The sequence below is a fragment of the Biomphalaria glabrata genome, chromosome 17 (assembly GCF_947242115.1).
Source record: "Biomphalaria glabrata chromosome 17, xgBioGlab47.1, whole genome shotgun sequence".
NCBI lineage: Eukaryota > Metazoa > Mollusca > Gastropoda > Planorbidae > Biomphalaria > Biomphalaria glabrata.
Window position 1 is genome coordinate 26,844,225 of NC_074727.1, and position 18,369 is coordinate 26,862,593.

Consider the following 18,369-nt stretch of genomic DNA (forward strand, 5'->3'; position numbering starts at 1 on the left):
CATGAAATGAAATGGTTTTGATGCAAAGCTACTTGCAAAAAGAAGAGAGACTGATGCTAAGTTTAAATTTCCACATTTTTAGTACATCATTCACCGAGAAACATTCTGCGCAAAGCAATTAAAGTTCCAACATACCATAAGATCCTTTTCAGTCGCTCTCAATTTTATTCGTGCCCGTGTTCGCCAATTTTCAATGTTTCTGGATAACATTGGACACGGATTTGATTGTGTTCCCTACTACACAGAAGTCCGCTGGCTCTCATGTCATAAAAGTATATAAGAGATTTTTTGCACTGCGTGAGGAAATTGTATTGTTTCTGAACATGAAAGGTGAACCTGTTGAACATTTCCAAACTGACGAATGTGTTCAGGATTTGGCGTTAGCAGTTGATTTTACTGGTCACCTGCAAGACTTGAATTTGAAACTTCAAAGTAAAGACAAAATTGTCTCAACTGCATGTGATCATGTGAAGTGCTTTCAAGCAAAATTACGACTGTGGATTAACCAAATATGAAGAGAAAATCTTGTTCACTTCTCAACGTGTTAGGAACTAAAAAGACTAAATACGGCTACAACATTTGGTAAATATGTCTTACACATGGAATCGTTAGTAGATGCTTCCACTGGCCGTTTGCGTGACTTCGTTCTGTACGAGCAAGAATTTTCGTTGTTTGTATCTCCATTCTCATTTGCTCCTGAAAATGCTGCTGGTAATGTGCAACTAGAGCTGATAGAATAGCAGTCAGATTCTTTGTTGAAATCGAAGTATACAGAATTGGTACGTTGAATTGCGGAAATTTGCAGCCAGAATTCTTGCTGTTTGCAAACACATATCTCTGTGAGCAGTTCTTTTCCATAATGAAAGCTACAAAAGCATCTCACCGTTCGAGATTATCTCATCAATCTTTGTCAAAAGTAATGTAAGTGTCAGTGGAAAACAAACTTCAACATGACATTAATAAACTTTTATCCTATAAAAGATTTCAAGCATCATAACAAAGAAAATATTGCGTAATCATATTAATTTGTAATTGCTAAATAGTACTACAAATTTAGCTAAGGGACAGGTATGCCATTAATTATTGTATTTTATTGTATTGTTTCTAATTTACATAAAACTAGTACGCTGTTTTGCAACTGATTTTTGGCTGCGGCCCCTCAGGTCATACTAAGTTCTTATGCGGCCCATACACCTTAATGAGTTTGATATGCCTGACTTAGATCAAGATCTATAATTTACTATAATAGTCTAGTTTTAGAGCTCTGACCTTATCACATTTTCAGATATAGGCTACTATATCTATATACTAGACATATATTAGGCCTATATATTATATTCGGCACATACATACATACATACATACATACATACATACATACATACATACATACATACATACATACATACATACATACATACATACATACATACATACATACATACATACAAACGCCTCGCATTCTACTTTATATTAGGCATATATTTAATTTATACTAGCCATATGCTACCCGCGGCCTGCGGGTCTTAATCACTGTCAATATTGTCACTGAGAGTGTTTTGGAAACAATTAAATAAAATAATAATGTTATAAGAAAGCGAATGCGTGAATTAAAAAAAAAGTATGAATGGAGCTAATCGACCTAAATCCATTTTTTAAATAAATAAAAACATTTGCTTGTAGGTCTACATATATTTAGATCTAGATCTAGAGTTTAGATACTATTATAATAGATGTAGACCTAGGCTACTATCATAAGAGTGAATTTAATGGGTCAAGAAGCTTATTAATTATTGTTAGTAGATATGTTATATCCCCAGGGGCGGATTGGCTATATGGGCAAACAGGCAAATGCCCGGTGGGTCAGTACCAAATGGGCTGGTCTGGTCGCGACCAAAGAAAATAAAAATCAATGCAGACAACTTTAAAAAAAAAAAGTGACAGCAGCAAGACACAAAGGCCCGAACACGTTTTCTTGTTGTTTTTTTAAATTATTATTACAATTAATTTTATTTGAAATTCAAGAAGAATATAAAAAAAAAATACACTATACACTGCAAAACGTTACACCGTACTTTCTGCTATGCACGAGCGGCATGGACTGCTTTGATGTCTTCGAGGTTGCTTTGGGCCTAATCATTTTGCTGGTCGGCAAAACTCGGCATGGGCCTTTGATGGCACTCCCATGTTTTTTTTTGCTCCTTCCCTCCCCCGTCTTTTAATGGTTCCAATGAAATTTAACCAAAATGAGGGATGAGAGGGGTAAAGTTAGAAAACATTGAAGATAGGCGCGACAATTAGCTCTTTAACAATACTTAATAGAAATTAACTTTAACACATACACAGCCGCGAAATTGCAAACCACCCAACTTATTCACAGCTCAATACGGGTTTAAAGCTCTACTTTCTGCGATTTGAAAAGAAAAAGTAGGTTTCTTTTTGTTTATTTTTAATAACATAGATCTAAAAATAATACACCTTAGGCTTACAAAAAATTATTTAAATAAAAAATAAATCTAGATCTAAAACAATTTTTATACTATTACAAATTAATGGTAAACTTATGCTTAGTATGAAGTCATTAATGATGAAAATTATTAAAATAATTACAATAATTTATATTGCGCTGTCACATCCGATATTTAAAGAAAGGAGATTTATATTTTAAATAATGGGTCATGGTATATTCATATACAAATCGCGTTTTTGATAATGTACTAGGAGGAAGCAAGAGCTTTTCACATTAAGTAAGTGCCTCTATAACCGTTCTGCTTTCTCTTATCTTTTAATGGAATGGGTTGCCTGAGTCAGCCAGGAAAACTAATGATTTAGCATATTTTAAGTCTCAGATCAACATGCATGACTAGATTGACACATGAAATGTGTAAGACGTAACAATCTTATTTTTTTTTTGAAGAAACGTCTGTAATCTGTAAGTAATACCAAAAAAGCCTCTAACTCAATAGGTTGCTGTTGTATTGTTTATAGTTTTCAGACTACTTACATGTATAAAAAAATATATTATGTAATCCTACGAATGCATACATCCAGTTTTTTGCTGCCTTATCAAACTTTATATATTTTGTAGAGAAGTAGGCTTACACCTATAATATAACACATGTGCGTAGCAGGCAGGGGAGGGTCTTCAAACCATCACTTGCCTCAGACCTCATTGTCTGAAAGGGAAACTTTACTTACAACCCCAGTGCAGCCAACTTAAGCAAACTACAGTCACCAAATTTCATGGGCGTAGCCAAAAGGGGTTTTGTGGTTTCCCTTCCCTTTCCAATACAAAAGCTATAGCAAAACTATAGTTACCATTTTCAACCAGTCGCTGGACTCCATTGAATAGCAGATTTGGTTTTTGAATTTTTTTACTGGAAGAATAGCAGGCTGATTGCACTGTAGATACCCCAGAATATGCATTTTTAAAGCTTAAAATTACGGAAATAATGCTTGGTTCCGGGGGGAGCTCACAGCGCTCACCCGGACTCCCTAGCTGCCTTTTCACTAATTATAAGAAGAGAGTATTCTAGGGTAGAAAAAACGTTTGAAAGAATGAAAGATCATAATGTAATGAAGATTAATTACATATACACACACACTAATATATATATATATATATATATATATTATATATATATATATATATATATATATATATATATATATATAAATTGCGGAGTGGGGTAAAAATCCACGTCCCCCCACACCGAAAATATATGACATGCCATTTGTGGGCCGGTTTATATCGTAATGCCAGGGCCAATTTTGATACCCAGTCCGCCCCTGTATATCCCCCATATATACCCCCTCACGTAGCCTATCCAATCATAGTGTGTTTACATAGCGGTGTGCACGACTATTAAAATGTATGTCAACATGGAAGCTATAGCGAACGAATGTATGAAAAATTTGAGGGCTAATTTGATTAAAATATGAAATGAATGGAATTTATTTTGTATGTTAATGTGTTAAAGTATGAAATAGATATTTCCTCTTTGAATTAGATCTAGAATTAGAGTTAGATCTAGACTGCTGCATAGAGTCTAGATCTAGATGTCGGGTTCGATAGATGAATGGGATTATAAAGTACGCCAGGATTTCTAAATTCGCAGATATAAGGAACGAATTTATGTAAAAATGCTTTTGAAAGACAAATTTGAAGCTTTGTTTGATTAAATAATAAAATCAATAGACTATTTTTTTTTAATTTTCAGGTGTCAAAGTAAAAAAAAAATATCTGTGCAAAGTGTAGTTCTTAAAATTAGATATAGATCCTTTCGATCTTTTCTCATGTAAACATGGTAAACATGGCCTAGATTTATAAGATACTAATACTTGCATAGAGTTGGGCAACTTTTTGTTTGAGGGTCTTAAGTTTGTTTTAGGGCTACTATACATACTGTTACAACATTTAAAGGAGGCAACTCAACGAGGTATGGGAACAAAGTCAATACAAAGTTTAATCAACATAGATCACCAAAAAAAAACAAGGACCATCTCAATCTTCTCGCACTTCCTCTTCCTCTCTCCCCATTCATTTAGTCCATCCTCGTGCGCTGGTGCGCAACCATATAGTCACTACAGAACATGGTCATTACACTGCCCCCCTTCTTATGTCTGTTCGTCCCGAACTGACTCTGTTCCTCTCTCCTCTCCACAATACCGGTACAACCAATCGACGTGTACCACATTGCATTTAGTTCGAGGAGCCCTCTGGATACGGTAAACCACGTCGTTGATTCTCTTCACAATCCGATACGGACCTTCCCAATCCTTTTGTAATTTAGGCGATCTTCCCTTCCTTCTCTTTGGGTTGTACAGCCAAACGAGATCATGCTCTACAAACCCCGTAGAATTGGCTCTTCTATCATATCTGGTGTTCATGAGGTCGCTACTGTCTTTTATCCTACTCCGTGCAAGTGCATGAACCCTCTCAAGTCTCCCCCTAAGTTCTGTTACGTATTCGTTAGCTGTCGTTTGTTTTTATCCTGGCAACCCAAATAAGAGGTCTGCTGGCAGCCGAAGTTCTCGACCAAATAATAATTTGCATGAACGGCTCCTCTATAAGACATGAGGAATAGAGAAATGTAGTCATCCCAATCGTTTTGCTGTTCTACTGTCATCTTAGCCAAGTGTTGTATCAATGTGCGATTAAAGCGTTCCACCATCCCGTCTGACTGAGGGCGAAGTGGCGTTGTTCGAGTCTTTTCAATTTTTAAGATTTTGCAAATCTCCTGGAATAGCTTGGATTCAAAGTTGCGTCCTTGATCTGAATGTAGTTCCATAGGTACACCAAAGCGGCTAATCCAGTGTTGCACTAAAATATCGACTATTGTTGTGGTTTCTTGGTTTGGTATCGAGAAAGCCTCAGGCCATTTACTAAAATAGTCCATTATTACTAGAATATATTTGTTGCCTTTTAGTGTCTCAGGAAACGGGCCAGCTTTCGAATGGAACACCTACGTTGTACTGTTGTAGGGGGTCCCCTTGTCCGACGTTGTGGGCCTTTGGTTGCTGCACATCGGTCACATCTTCTGCACCAATCCTCGACGTCTTCCTTGTACCGGCACCAATAAAACCTTTGTCTCACTTTCTCCAACGTCTTGTTAATACCCAAGTGACCACCCGTGGATCCATTGTGCAACTCTTGGAGTACTTCTTGGATTCTAACTTTTGGGAGAACTATTTGTAATCGTGTTGATATCCCATCAGTAGATTCCCACATTTGCTTAAGAACACCGTTTTCCACTACCATTGAGTCCCATTGTGCCCAGTACGCCTTCATGGCAGCCCCTTTGTCAGCAATGTGTTGCCAATCTGGCCGTTGTCCCCTCTCCTTCCAAAGAAGAACGGTTGCCAGACCCTCATCTTTCAGCTGATCCTCTCGGATATTCTCATCAGACCAAGATCCTAAAACATTCAGGTCCAAACGTTGACAATCGATTATCTCTTCCTTTTCCTCAGCTTTGTTTGCATTCTGTTTTGCAAGGACGTCGAGATAGCGCATCAGCATTCTGGTGAATTAGTCCTTTTCGATGGTGAATTTCAGTTTCATAGGTTTGCAGACGTTCGATCCACCTAGCGACCTGACCTTCAGGGCACTTAAAAGAAAGAAGCCATTGTATTGCTGCGTGATCTGTCCTCAAAATAAATTTCTGCCCATAAAGGTACTTATGAAAATGTTTTATTGCATCGACGGCGGCCAGGAGTTCACGTCTTGTGACACAGTAGTTCCTTTCAGCCTTTGACAAACTTCGACTGAAGTAAGCGCGTTCCGTTCCATCAATCTTTTGGGAAAGAACGGCGCCTATTCCGGTATTGCTTGCATCCGTATCCAAAATGAACGTCATGCCTGGTATCGGATAGGCAAGTATGGAGGATGAGACAAGTGTGTCTTTTAACATTTCAAAGGACTCTTGACACTCCTGTGTCCAGTTGAATGACCTCTTTTGTTCTGTCAATCGATGAAGGGGTGCACATATATTGGAGAAATTTGGCACAAACCGTCTATAGTACGTACAGAGTTTTAAAAAACTTCTTAGTTCTCGAATATTGGATGGTGTAGGCCAACGTTTTACTGCCCCAGTCTTGTCGGGATCAGTGTTGATGCCGTCCCCTGATTCTATGTGGCCAAAATATTTGACACTCTTCCTGAAAAACGAGCACTTCTTTGGATTGATTTTCATACCCTCATTTCTGATTCGTCCAAAACTTCATGTAGATTTGCCAGATGCTCTTCAAACATCCTACCAGTGACTATAATGTCATCCAGGTATACAAGACACGTGTTCCAATGAAGTCCCTGTAAAACGCGCTCCATCAATCTGTCAAAAGTGGCGGGAGCATTACAGAGACCAAAAGGCATCACAGTGAACTGCCAAAGACCGTTGCCAGCAGAGAAAGCCGTTTTCTCTTTATCCTCAGGATGCATTCCCACCTGCCAGTATCCGCTCTTTAGATCAAGAGTAGAAAAAATCTGTGATCCAGCAAGCGTATCCAAGGTATCGTCTATTCTTGGGAGTGGATAGCTATCTTTATCCGTAATTTCATTAAGTGCTCTGTAGTCTACACAAAATCGCATGGATCCATCCTTTTTTTTTTACTAGGACGATTGGTGAACACCAAGGACTATTAGAGGACTCTTTGACCCCTTGCTGTCTCATTTTTTCTATCATGTCTGTAGCCTCCTGTTGTTTTGCGAGAGGAAGGTAGCTGCCGAATCGGTCTAGTTACTCCAGTATCGATCCTATGTTGTACCATGTCTGTTCTTCCGCAGTCTGACTCATCAGATGGGAAGATGTCTGCAAATTTCATTATCAACTCTTTGGCTTTGCTATACTGCTCTTCAGATAGGTTCGCCTTGGTTTCTGTCAAAAGCCTGGTAAGTTGAGGGTTGACCGATTCAGTGGGCGTAAGAACCGTTGTTAATGTTGCAATTCTTAATTAGGTCGATTGTATGGCATTTAGCAATGTAGCTATCCCTTCGTAGATGCTTCTCCCTCAAACCAAGGTTCATGATTCTGACAGGTACTCTCTGATGATCTTTACCGATCATGACCAGCGTTTTCCCTACAGCCACTCCGTCGTAATTGTCTTCCGTTCCTTCGATTAGCGCCGTTCCCGACTTTTCATGTCCGTTCTCTAACTTTCCCCAAATAATTGATTCGGACTGTGCAGGCAGACTTGTATCCTCCGTCAACAGTATTTTCATCATTCGATTGTTCCCTTCTTCACCTAACAAAGGAATCTCCACATTTCCATACAACAAAGTTCCTCCGCTAATGTTAATGGAAAATCCAAATTTTTGTAGAAAATCTAGACCTAAAATGCAATCATCAGTTATGTTTGCTATCAAAAATTCATGCACGAATGACTGACATCCGAGCTCAAATCTTAAGTCCGCCAGTCCTTTTATGGGCATCAGTTCTCCACTGGCTGTTTTCAGGGAGAAAAGGCTCACATTTGTAGTATTATTGCTGTTTGCGACATTTGACCGAATGACTGAACGTGAAGCACCAGTGTCTATGAGAAACCGATACTTCCGAATTCCAATTTTTCATTCTATATTAAGACTCCTATTCTGTCCCAGCACAGCTATTGGAGTGACATTGACAGGGGCTCCCATTTCCTGGATCGCCGGTTTCTGCCCCTTGAAGCCGACTAATGTTAGTTTTCCTGATAGCCATTGGCTCCAGGCCATGCACCCGTTTCTGATCTGTGCTTATTGCTGATTAGATGTTCTTCTACACATCCTTTGTATATGTCCAGATTCACCAAAGTTCCAGCAACTGATGAGCTCCATGTGACCGGCTTGGCTTATACTCTTCGAGAACCTCCGTCATCCGTCTGAGTACTTGTGTTAGATCTTCTTCCTGAACTTCCTGTCTCCTACCATGATGACTGTTGATGGATGCGTTCTTAGCGGCTTCATAGGACAGAGCGTACACAAGGGCTTCGCTGGCCTTACGCTTGCCACTAACTCTAATTAATAACTTTTTTTTTAGCTCTTGATCTCGAACGGCATCGATGAAGGCATCAGTGACGATTACTTCGAGGAACTCCTGTGCAGCTGTGGGGTATGCCAGATGGGCAAGTCGTTCAATGTCCGTCTTTAGCTCTTGTAGGGTTTCACTGACCCGCTGTTGTCTGGTCTTCAGCTGGACCCTATAAACTTCCTGTAAGTGCTCGTCCCCGTATCGAAGCTCCATAGCCTGGACGATAGCAACATAATCCTGCTGGTTTGGAATGGATTGGAGTACTTCGGAAGCCTTTTCTCTAAGGGCCAGTACTAGAGCGGTCGCTTTTTCCTCCTCGCTGCCCCATTTGTTAACCTTAGCAGCTGCCTCAAACTGTCTTCTGTAGACTGACCAGGAGACGGACCCATCAAACACAGGAGGTTTCAACTTTACAAGCCCTTCGGGTAACATTGATCCTGTATTCATCTTTACAAGCCCTTCGGGTAACATTGATCCTGTATTACTCACCGGCGCCTTGCTGAGCCCTTCTCTAACTTGAACTTTCAGTTTTTCTATGTCTTTTTTTACCACATCGACTCTCTGGTTCATCGTGACCTCCATTGTGGTTATCTTCTGGTTAATCGATACCAATTCAGTCCTGATCCCTGAATCCAGTGTGTCTATTTTGTCCTGCATGGTTCTAATCCCTATATCAAGTGTATCCATCTTTTCCTGCATCTTACCTAGGAGTTCCATCTTTTCCTGCATCTTACCTAGGAGTTCAGTTATATCTGGCCCTACTTCGAATTGATAACTGTCTAGGTCTTCTTCTTCCTCAATCAGGGCCTGCCGGAGACGAGCTGTAAGTGTCTCCTTGCTACCACCAAGCTTTAGACCTCGATACCGAAGCTCTTGTTTTAGTTCTTTAATCAAGAGTTGGTCTAGTTGTTTCATAATAGGGGAAGCCATTACTAACTTACCTCCCGTTCGTTGAGTCGTCTATAATCCCACTTCTGACACCAATGTTACAACATTTAAAGGAGGCAACTCAACGAGGTATGGGAACAAAGTCAATACGAAGTTTAATCAACATAGATCACCAAAAAAAAAAAAACAAGGACCATCTCAATCTTCTCGCACTTCCTCTTCCTCTCTCCCCATTCATTTAGTCCATCCTCGTGCGCTGGTGCGTGTGACAGGTTGGGGAAAGTGATGTGTGTTTGGCGCGTTTAGTGTTTAGGGGATGATTATTTTTGAAACTATCACACACCAACCCGTCAGCATATAAATCGGGAGCAGACACGCAACGAGACAAGCAATGGAAGATAGATACAAAGTTAAACATGAAAAATATTTATTTACATATAAGAATAAAAAGGGGGAGGGTTTGCATCTATTTCTAATCAATAATATATTTAATCATCACTCTTGCACTTAATAAGAGAGTATGTCACTTTGTCTTCTGAACTAAGCTGGTTGTCCTGTTGATGTCGCAGCTGGCTGTGATCCTGGCTTGAGGTTCTGCAGCTGGAGGTGGCGCTCTAGCGGATAGAGGGACGCCGGTGATTCAGTTCTTGTGGAGTCTCAATCCAAAGTTCCAAGTGTACTGCGGGCAGAGCGGATCCTCCGTGGGCAGCGTAGTTAGCAGGATAAGTCCAGTGAGTTGCAGAGGGTTTGGCGTAGCTATGACGTCTCGCACAGATTTGGGTCTATAGGGACGTCGCACCTAATAAGTTGACAGGTGGGCTGTCGAAAAGGCGGGTAAGTAGTAGAGATGAGTAGATCCACGTAGGCAGTAGATGATACTCAATAGCAAATAGGCAGTTGACTAGGCAGACAATGACAAATAGGCAAGTGCAGTGCTGAATAGCACTAAGCACAAAGGCAATAGGTGATTCTCGATAGCAAATAGTTGGGTAGATCTCAGTAGGCAAGTGCAGTGCTGAATATCACTAAGCACATAGGCAGACACCTGAGGGAGGCTGCGGATAAATAAAGACAAGTTAGGACATGTCTCTCATGCATCTTATCGATGCCCTCGACTGAGGTGCATTCGTCAGATTGGTGAAATTGCTTTAAAGCACAATGGGGAGATGATGACAAATGGGATTTTAAAAATATACGGCAGATAATAGCAATATAAAAATGTACATAAAAGGGGAAATAATAATCTCAAATAAACAACACAAGTGGAAAGATAAAAAAAGGGGGGAATGGGCAATGGTCAGCGACCATGACGGTTTGTTTACACATGGCCGTCGGCCGAGAACAATGGAGCGTGCTTGAATGGAGAGGGTGTCCGTTCAAGGGGTGCAACTCTCGTTAGAGTAAAATGACTACAGGGGAGATAATTCATATCTCTTTTCTAAACGCAGTATTAGTGCGCTAGTAAAATTATCAAGGCGGTCAGCCGAGATAAAGGAAATAAAATAAGATGTACAAATACATACATGGTTGCATCAACGATCAATTGAGCAACGTAGCATTAATAGATTAATGCAATACATAAATATACATACATATGCCATGTTTATGTTTTCTACTTACGACAGTGAGAAATACACAATGCACTAATTAAATGAAATAATAAAATACACATAATAGTATCCAGTGAGAAATATGCACAAAGCAATTAAGTGGAACTTGTGATTAAGTTCGGCTTACCACCAGGTATTCCTCTAGGAGTGAGAATAAATGATATAGTCCAGACTCGATTGACAACGATAGAGAAATAAGAGGGTCTGGCTTGATTTAATCTACCTTATATATAGGCCTGGAAAATATGGGCGGAAACAGGAAATGTCCTAGGCTAAGAATTATCTTACACGTGGGTGAATTAGACTTGAGATGGCAGTCACACCTTGGAGTGTCGAGAGGTGTGTTGACTCGAGTAATCTCTTTGATCAAAGAGAGACGTGGAGGGGGGGGGAGAAAGATTGATTCGCATTCCACCCAAGGTGGTGTCAATTGCGACCGTCAGACATCAAAGAGATTGTGTGTTTATCTTTACCCCGGTCAAGGGGGATAAGTGAAAGCCTTGGTCTAGTTGTCCAAAGGTGGTCGACTAAGTCTAGCCTGGAGAGGAAAGGGTGGGGCGGGTGAAGAAATTGGAGATAGGATAGGGAAATAATTAAAATAAAATACATAAATGATAGTAAATAATGATTAATGCTGTGATAAGTATGAGTGACTCTGACAGCAAGCTTTTGACTTGTCACAGTGCGCAACCATAGAGTCACTACAGAACATGTTAATTACAATATGTTACTGTTTCAGTTAGCACCCAAGGAACATTTCTGTCATGTTTTATCAAGACTGATCAAACGGTTTTGATTTATATGCGGGACATACATACATACATATTACATTCATACATACATACATACGCCTTACTTTCTACTTTATAGTATAGATGAAGGATAACTAATCACCAAATTCCACTATCGTAGCCAAAGGGGTTTAGATTTTGAAATCCCCTTTCCAATAAAAAAAAAATCAAAGCTACAGCCACTATATTCCATGAGAATAGCCATAAGAGAGTGTTAGGTTAAAACCCTATTCCAATTTTTAAAAAAATGAAAACTACTGTCAACAAATTATATGAGCGTAGCCAAAAGGTGTTTTGGGGTTAACCCCCCTCCAACAAAAAAAGTAAAGCAAAACTATAGTTACTAGATCTATAGTTCCTTTTCTTTGCCACTTGTTGGTAGCCTACCCATTAATAACATAAATGTAGGAGAATACAAGCCACAGACTTACATTTCACACATCAAGCCACAGACTTACATTTTACACATCAAGCCACAGACTTACATTTCACACATCAAGCCACAGACTTACATTTCACACATCAAGCCACAGACTTACATTTCACACATCAAGCCACAGACTTTTATTTCAGACAACAAGCCACAGACTTACATTTCACACAAGCCACAGACTTACATTTCACACAAGCCACAGACTTACATTTCAGACAACAAGCCACAGACTTACATTTCACCCACTGCTTTGTTTTTGTATCAGTCACTGGGCTCCATTAACCAAGTTGCTATGAGTAGCAGATTTGATATTTGACCTACATTTTTTAATGGTAGAGTAGCAGGATATTGCACTGTAGACACATACGAATATGCCTTTTTAAAATTTCAATTACAGGAAATAATGTTTGGTGCCGAGTATCAACATTGGTCAGTCAGTCCTGAACAGTTGAACCCTGTACAAGTCCAGGACGAGGCGGAGAGGCCAGTGCAAGAGTTGATATGGCGGTACGGTTGTTCACGGAGATATATTTGTACAGTCTGTGTTATGTGTTGCCGATTCCAGTATTGGCTGTGATTTATTGGACATTAAACTGTTACGTTATTTTGGATCCATGAGTTGTGTCAAGTTCTTTGACTTGATGGTGTCGTAGGAGCAGTTTGTAGAGAGCTTGAATAGTGAGAAACGTTACAATATATAGGCTACTATATCTAGAATCTAAAGTTGAAATAATTTAGATGTAATTTAGATTAGATTTATGTAAAAAGTAAAGCCAAGAAAATCTTTCAATAGACTGAAAGCATAACACAGAATGTAAAAATATTTCTCGTATTTCATTAGTCGGGCTCTCCTTATCATTTCATCATATGTCCTGTGTGCACCTTTTCTTCATTTCTAGACGCATATTGCTACAAATAGCTGTTCTTTCTTCTTTTAATATTATAACATTGCTGAATTTCAACTTATTAGCAAAAGCAAAATAAGGTTTAATTATATTGTCTATATCTTTCTTTCTTTTAGGCCATCTATTCATAATTGTTTCTCTTAATTTGTTCAATATTTCCATCTGATTCTGTTTCTTGTATCTTATCTACTCATTGATCAGGAAGATTCACACTGGCAGAACATTACGAACTTCATCATGTTATTTTTTGTTGTTGTCTAGACTGTAGGGGTGTTACCGTGATGCCTGCAGAGTGTTCTTTGTTTTATTCAACTGTTTCCTGACTCTTTTCTCTGCTGTGACTAGACAGAAAGCTTTAGGTCAATGAACACGATGTACAAAGCTATCTTTGCTCTCTACAATTTTTACTGAAGTTTAACTGACGGATGGAGGAAATCATGTCAATTGTGGACCTCCCTGAGCAAAAGCCGCACTTTGATTCTGGATAGTACTTTGTCTAGCTCATTCATTGTGAGTAATGGGTACATATACATAGATGGTAGATAGGGTTAAGGGCAGAGGTTGAGAATGAGCTTGTTGTTGCATAGAGTTCGAAGTTATTTTCGACTCATCTGTGCATTTGCTTGCTCTTGTCTGTAAATATTTCACCAGTGGTTAAGATGTTTTTACACTCATCTGACGTTTTTCTTTCCTTCTCATAATGTTTTTTTGACATGTAGAAATCTTAATGTTACTCCTTTTGTTTGGTATCAGTGTTCGAGTCATCCGACCAAAAAACATCTGAACTGGGCTTAGTTTTGTGTCTTGCCTTAGAGTATTTCTAAATTAAAGAAGAGCTTCATAAGCATCTGACTTTAATTCTCTAGATTTCTTCATTATGTTCTTCAAAATTTTAACTGCTGACTCAGCCTTTCCATTGGATTGATGGTGTCCTGGAGAAGATTTCAAATGAGTCACTCCCCATTCCATCATAAATTTGGAAAAATATTCCGATGTAAACTGAGGTACGCTATCAGATATACAGACTTTGGGCACCCCCATATCTTGCAAATAAAACTTTCAGTTTCTTTATAATTGCGTGTGTTGTTGTCAACTGCATGTTTTCTACCTCTATGAAATTTGAATAATAGTCCACTATAACTAGATATTGTTGGTCACACATTTGGAATAAATCAATTCCAATCTTGTCCCACGGATTGGAACCTATTTCGTGCTGTATTAATTCTTCTCTCTGGTTTGCTGGTTTATTTTTCTGACAAACATAACATGAGTGGGCTATTTCCTTTACTCGAGCTGATAATCCAGGGCAGAAAACTGTTTCTTTTGCTCTTCTTTTCATTGAATCTACTCCCAGATGTGCTGCATGGAGTTTTTCTTCTATTTCCTTGCGAAGTGATATCGGTATGATTATTTGTTCTCCTTTCAACAAGAGTCCGTCTTCGTATGTTAACATGTCTCTTAGTGAAAAATATTGTTTGAGTTCAGGTAAACTATTATGTTTGTCTGGCCATCCATTTAGGATATACTGAATAAGTGTTTGCATTGTTCTATCTTTCTCTGTCTCGATTCTGACTTTCTCCAGCACTGCATCTGGTATTGCCAGTCCGACTGTATTGACACAAACATCAGGGATATCACTCTTTTCCTCTGATGGGTCTCTACTCAAAGTATCAGCTATGAACAAATTTTCGCCTTTAACATATTGAAACTGGATATCGTAACGATAAAGACGCATCATTAGACTTTGTAGCCTTCTCGGAGCAGAACTGAGTGGTTTTTGAAGGATGTTTTCCAGTGGTTTATGGTCATTCTGAACTATAACTGTCCTGCCATACGTATACTGGTCAAAACGTTCCAAACCAACAACCACTGGTAACAATTCTTTTTCAATCTGTGCCCATCTTTTCTGAGTATCAGTTAATGATCTAGAAGCATATGCTATTGGACTGCCATCTTGTAATAACGCTGCTCCCAACCCATTTTGGCTACTGTCTGCTTGTAATGTAAGCTCTTTGTTAGGGTCAAAATATATCAATGTGCCATAAGTCGATATTTTCTGTTTTATCTTGATGAAAGCTCGTGTGCATTGATCAGACCAAACAAATGGTGTGTTCTTTCTGATCAACTCTGTTATGGGCTGTAAATCTGTCGACAAATCTGGAACAAATCTTGCAAGATATTGAACCATGCCACAGAATCTTCGGACTGATGAAATATCTTTTGGAGCATTCAAACTCAAAATCGCAGATACTTTGTTCGGGTCTGGTTTTATTCCTGCTTCTGTAATAATATGACCCAAAAAATTAATCTCAGCTGTTCTAAAAACAGACTTTTCGTGGTTCAGTTTAATCTTCTTTTCTTGACATCTCTTCATCAGCTCTCTTAGGTAAATATCATGATTTCTGAGTGCTTCTTCTTTCGTTCTTCCTCTTCCTACCACTATAATATCATCAACGTAATTGAAACAGCCTTTCAGTCCTTCTAGTGCTAGATTTAATCTTCTCTGAAAAATTTCTGAACTCACTTTCAGACCAAAAGCTAATCGTTTCCATTTGTATCTACCAAAAGGGGTTATCATTGCTGTCAAATTAGATGACGCTGTGTCTAGTCTGACTTGCCAGAAAGCTTCTTGCACATCCAATTCGCTGAATATTTTGGCATCGTTCAAATCTGCCAATATGTCATCTAAAGTAGCAAGATTATAGAATTCCCTTAGTAAAACTTTATTCAGGGCTTGTGGATCTATGCAGATCCTAATTTTTCCATTAGCTTTTTCCACAATTGCCATCTGACTCACCCACTCTGTAGGCTCTATCACTGGTTCTATGATTCCTCTCTGCACTAGGGTCTTTAACTCCTCCTTAACTCTTTCTTGTAAAGCAATAAGGATCTTTCTACATGGCAGAACCTTGGGCTTAATGCTGCTATCAATCTTTAAAGACACTTCTCCTAAGTCACCCAAATCACCAGTAAACTTTGGACTACAGTCTTCTTCTTGGTTATTCACTACTAATGCTATGAACCTATCTTTATTGACTTTGATTAACTTCATTCTTGTTAAAGTTTCATGACCTAGAAGGCATGCTAGATTATTTGGTACAACTATATATTCCACCTCAAATGTTTCGTTAGTTTTCTCATTTCTCGTCGTTAGAGTGGCTTTTCCTATGGGTCTCATTTCAGTCTTATTCCACATTAGTAATCTTTGCGTTGCCTTTTCTATCTGATTCTTATTTACGTATTTTTCCTGGATGGTGTTTACATCAGCTCCACTATCCATTTGAAACCTTACACGGTGACCATTCACTGTCATAACTGCTGTCATCCTTTTCGTTTTGCGGTTCTCCAAAAACATCACCCATTCATTTTTTACCATCATGACATCATCTCTTGTGTCCGATTGCAGCTGTCTTTCATCGTTAGACATATTATGTGACACCTGCTGAATTTTTTGTGTGCACATAACGACAAAATGATGTCTTCCCTTGCACACTAGGCACATTTTACCCCATGCAGGGCACTTTTCCTTAATGTATTCGTGAATTCTTCCACAATACCTGCATTTACCTTTCTGAATGTTTGTTCTTGAGGGTGTTGATACTTTCTCAATGATTGGAGGGTCGGCTTGTATTTGTCTCAACTGTTTGTTGGCGGTCTCGTATGCTCTGCAATTGTCTCTGCACCTTTCCAATGTGAGACTACTATCTTGTAACAATTTCATTTTGAGGCATTCATGTCTAACATCAAGAACTACTCTGTCTCTAATCAAGCTATCTTCCAGGCGTTCAAACCTACACGTTTTTGCTAGTCTTCTCAGATTTGTTATGTACTTTTCAATGTCCTCGCCTTCTTGTTGTTCACGAGTATTGAAAACATAGCGCTCATAAGTTTCATTCGTTTTTCCAATGCAAAAACGTTCAAATTTGTTCACTATTTCTTCCATCTTTCTTTTTTCTTCTCAATTTCTAGACCTTCATATATGTCCATGGCTTTTGTTTCTATAATTGCTAGAAAGGTGGCCACTCTGACCTCCTCTGATTCTTCCGACAATTAGGTGGCTAACTCATAGTTTCGCCAGCTCCGGTGAAACTTTTGCCAATTTGCGGCCATGTTACCTTCTACCTCGAGCGGCTCGGGTACAGGAAGGAAATTTCTAGCTGCCTTTGCACGGCGTAGCCCTGTAAATGTTGCCTATTTATTATTGCAAACAATAAACCTTTATATACTGATTATTCATTACCTCTGATCATTAATACACCGCTGTCACCATGTTAATTTAAGATCTAGGTTCACAGTCAACAATAAACAACCAACAACCACTAGTGTCAAGGCGAAGAACGATACTTTATTATATTGAACGTGTGCATCTTTGCGCACCATATAAGCAGGTATATAAATAAATAAACTATAAACGATATATATATATATATATATATATATATATATATATATATATATATTATATGGCTCCTTTTGTCTCAAAAGGCAATGGATGCGCCCAAATGAGTCACTGGTTTTGGCTTAATCTTGAGACGGGGCAGAATCTGGTGTGGCTAATCAAGCCAATTCTAGAACGGCAGACTATGCCACAATTCGTACATGTGTATGCCTCTGATTCAGGGCTAGCGGACAGGGCAGCTTTCTTTTTTTACCTCTTGATTAAGCCGCTTCAATTCCTTTGTTCTCAGCGAGGGTTGTCCCAGCACGCGCAGTCTGTCTCCATGCACTCCGGTCTTTGGCTATGTTTTCCCACATACTTTCGCTGATGCCTGTGGCTCTCATGTCTCGCTTGAAGACATCTCTATATGTTAGTCCTGGGCGGTCCTTGGGTCTGACTCCTTCCACAAGCTCAGCATATAAGATATCTTTCGGGATTCTACCATCTGGCATGCGGGTGACATGTCCGATCCAGCGTAATCCAGCGTAATCTTCTTTGTGTCAGGAGATCATACATGCTGTTCATATTGGCCAATCTCAAAACTTCCTGATTGGAGACATGATCCCTCCAAGAGATGCCCATTATGCGTCTCAGGCAGTGCAAGTGGAAACTATTCAATCTGTGCTCCTGGTACATGTATGTTGACCAGCTTTCACTGTCATAAAGGAGAGTGCTCACAACACAGGCGTTGTAGACTAGGATTTTGGTCGCTGTGGTCAATTTACCATTTTCCCAGACGCGCTTTGAGAGTTTTGCCAATGCTGTGGTAGCTTTTCCTATCCTTTTTGTCAGCTCGATGTCTA

General features: G+C 39.2%; 1 protein-coding gene across 1 annotated transcript; it reads right to left on the bottom strand.

Annotated features, from left to right (window-relative positions):
- Nucleotides 1-8,097: 8,097 nt before the first annotated feature.
- Nucleotides 8,098-9,777, bottom strand: LOC129923627 (uncharacterized). Its single transcript, XM_056015528.1, has 2 exons — nucleotides 9,236-9,777; nucleotides 8,098-9,205 (listed from the first exon to the last, which is right to left on the bottom strand). The coding sequence occupies exons 1-2, from the start codon at nucleotides 9,429-9,431 to the stop codon at nucleotides 8,277-8,279; spliced, it is 1,125 nt and encodes a 374-aa protein (XP_055871503.1). The 5' UTR covers nucleotides 9,432-9,777; the 3' UTR covers nucleotides 8,098-8,276.
- Between the last annotated feature and the right edge of the window lie 8,592 nt (nucleotides 9,778-18,369).

What these genes read in the sequence shown, in the direction of transcription:
- LOC129923627 (XM_056015528.1), bottom strand. Translation starts at nt 9,431, where the DNA reads ATGGCTTCCCCTATTATGAAACAACTAGACCAACTCTTGATTAAAGAA. An exon ending in AGATATAACTGAACTCCTAG is followed by an intron (nt 9,206 to 9,235) that starts GTAAGATGCAGG and finishes TGGAACTCCTAG; the next exon opens with GTAAGATGCAGGAAAAGATG.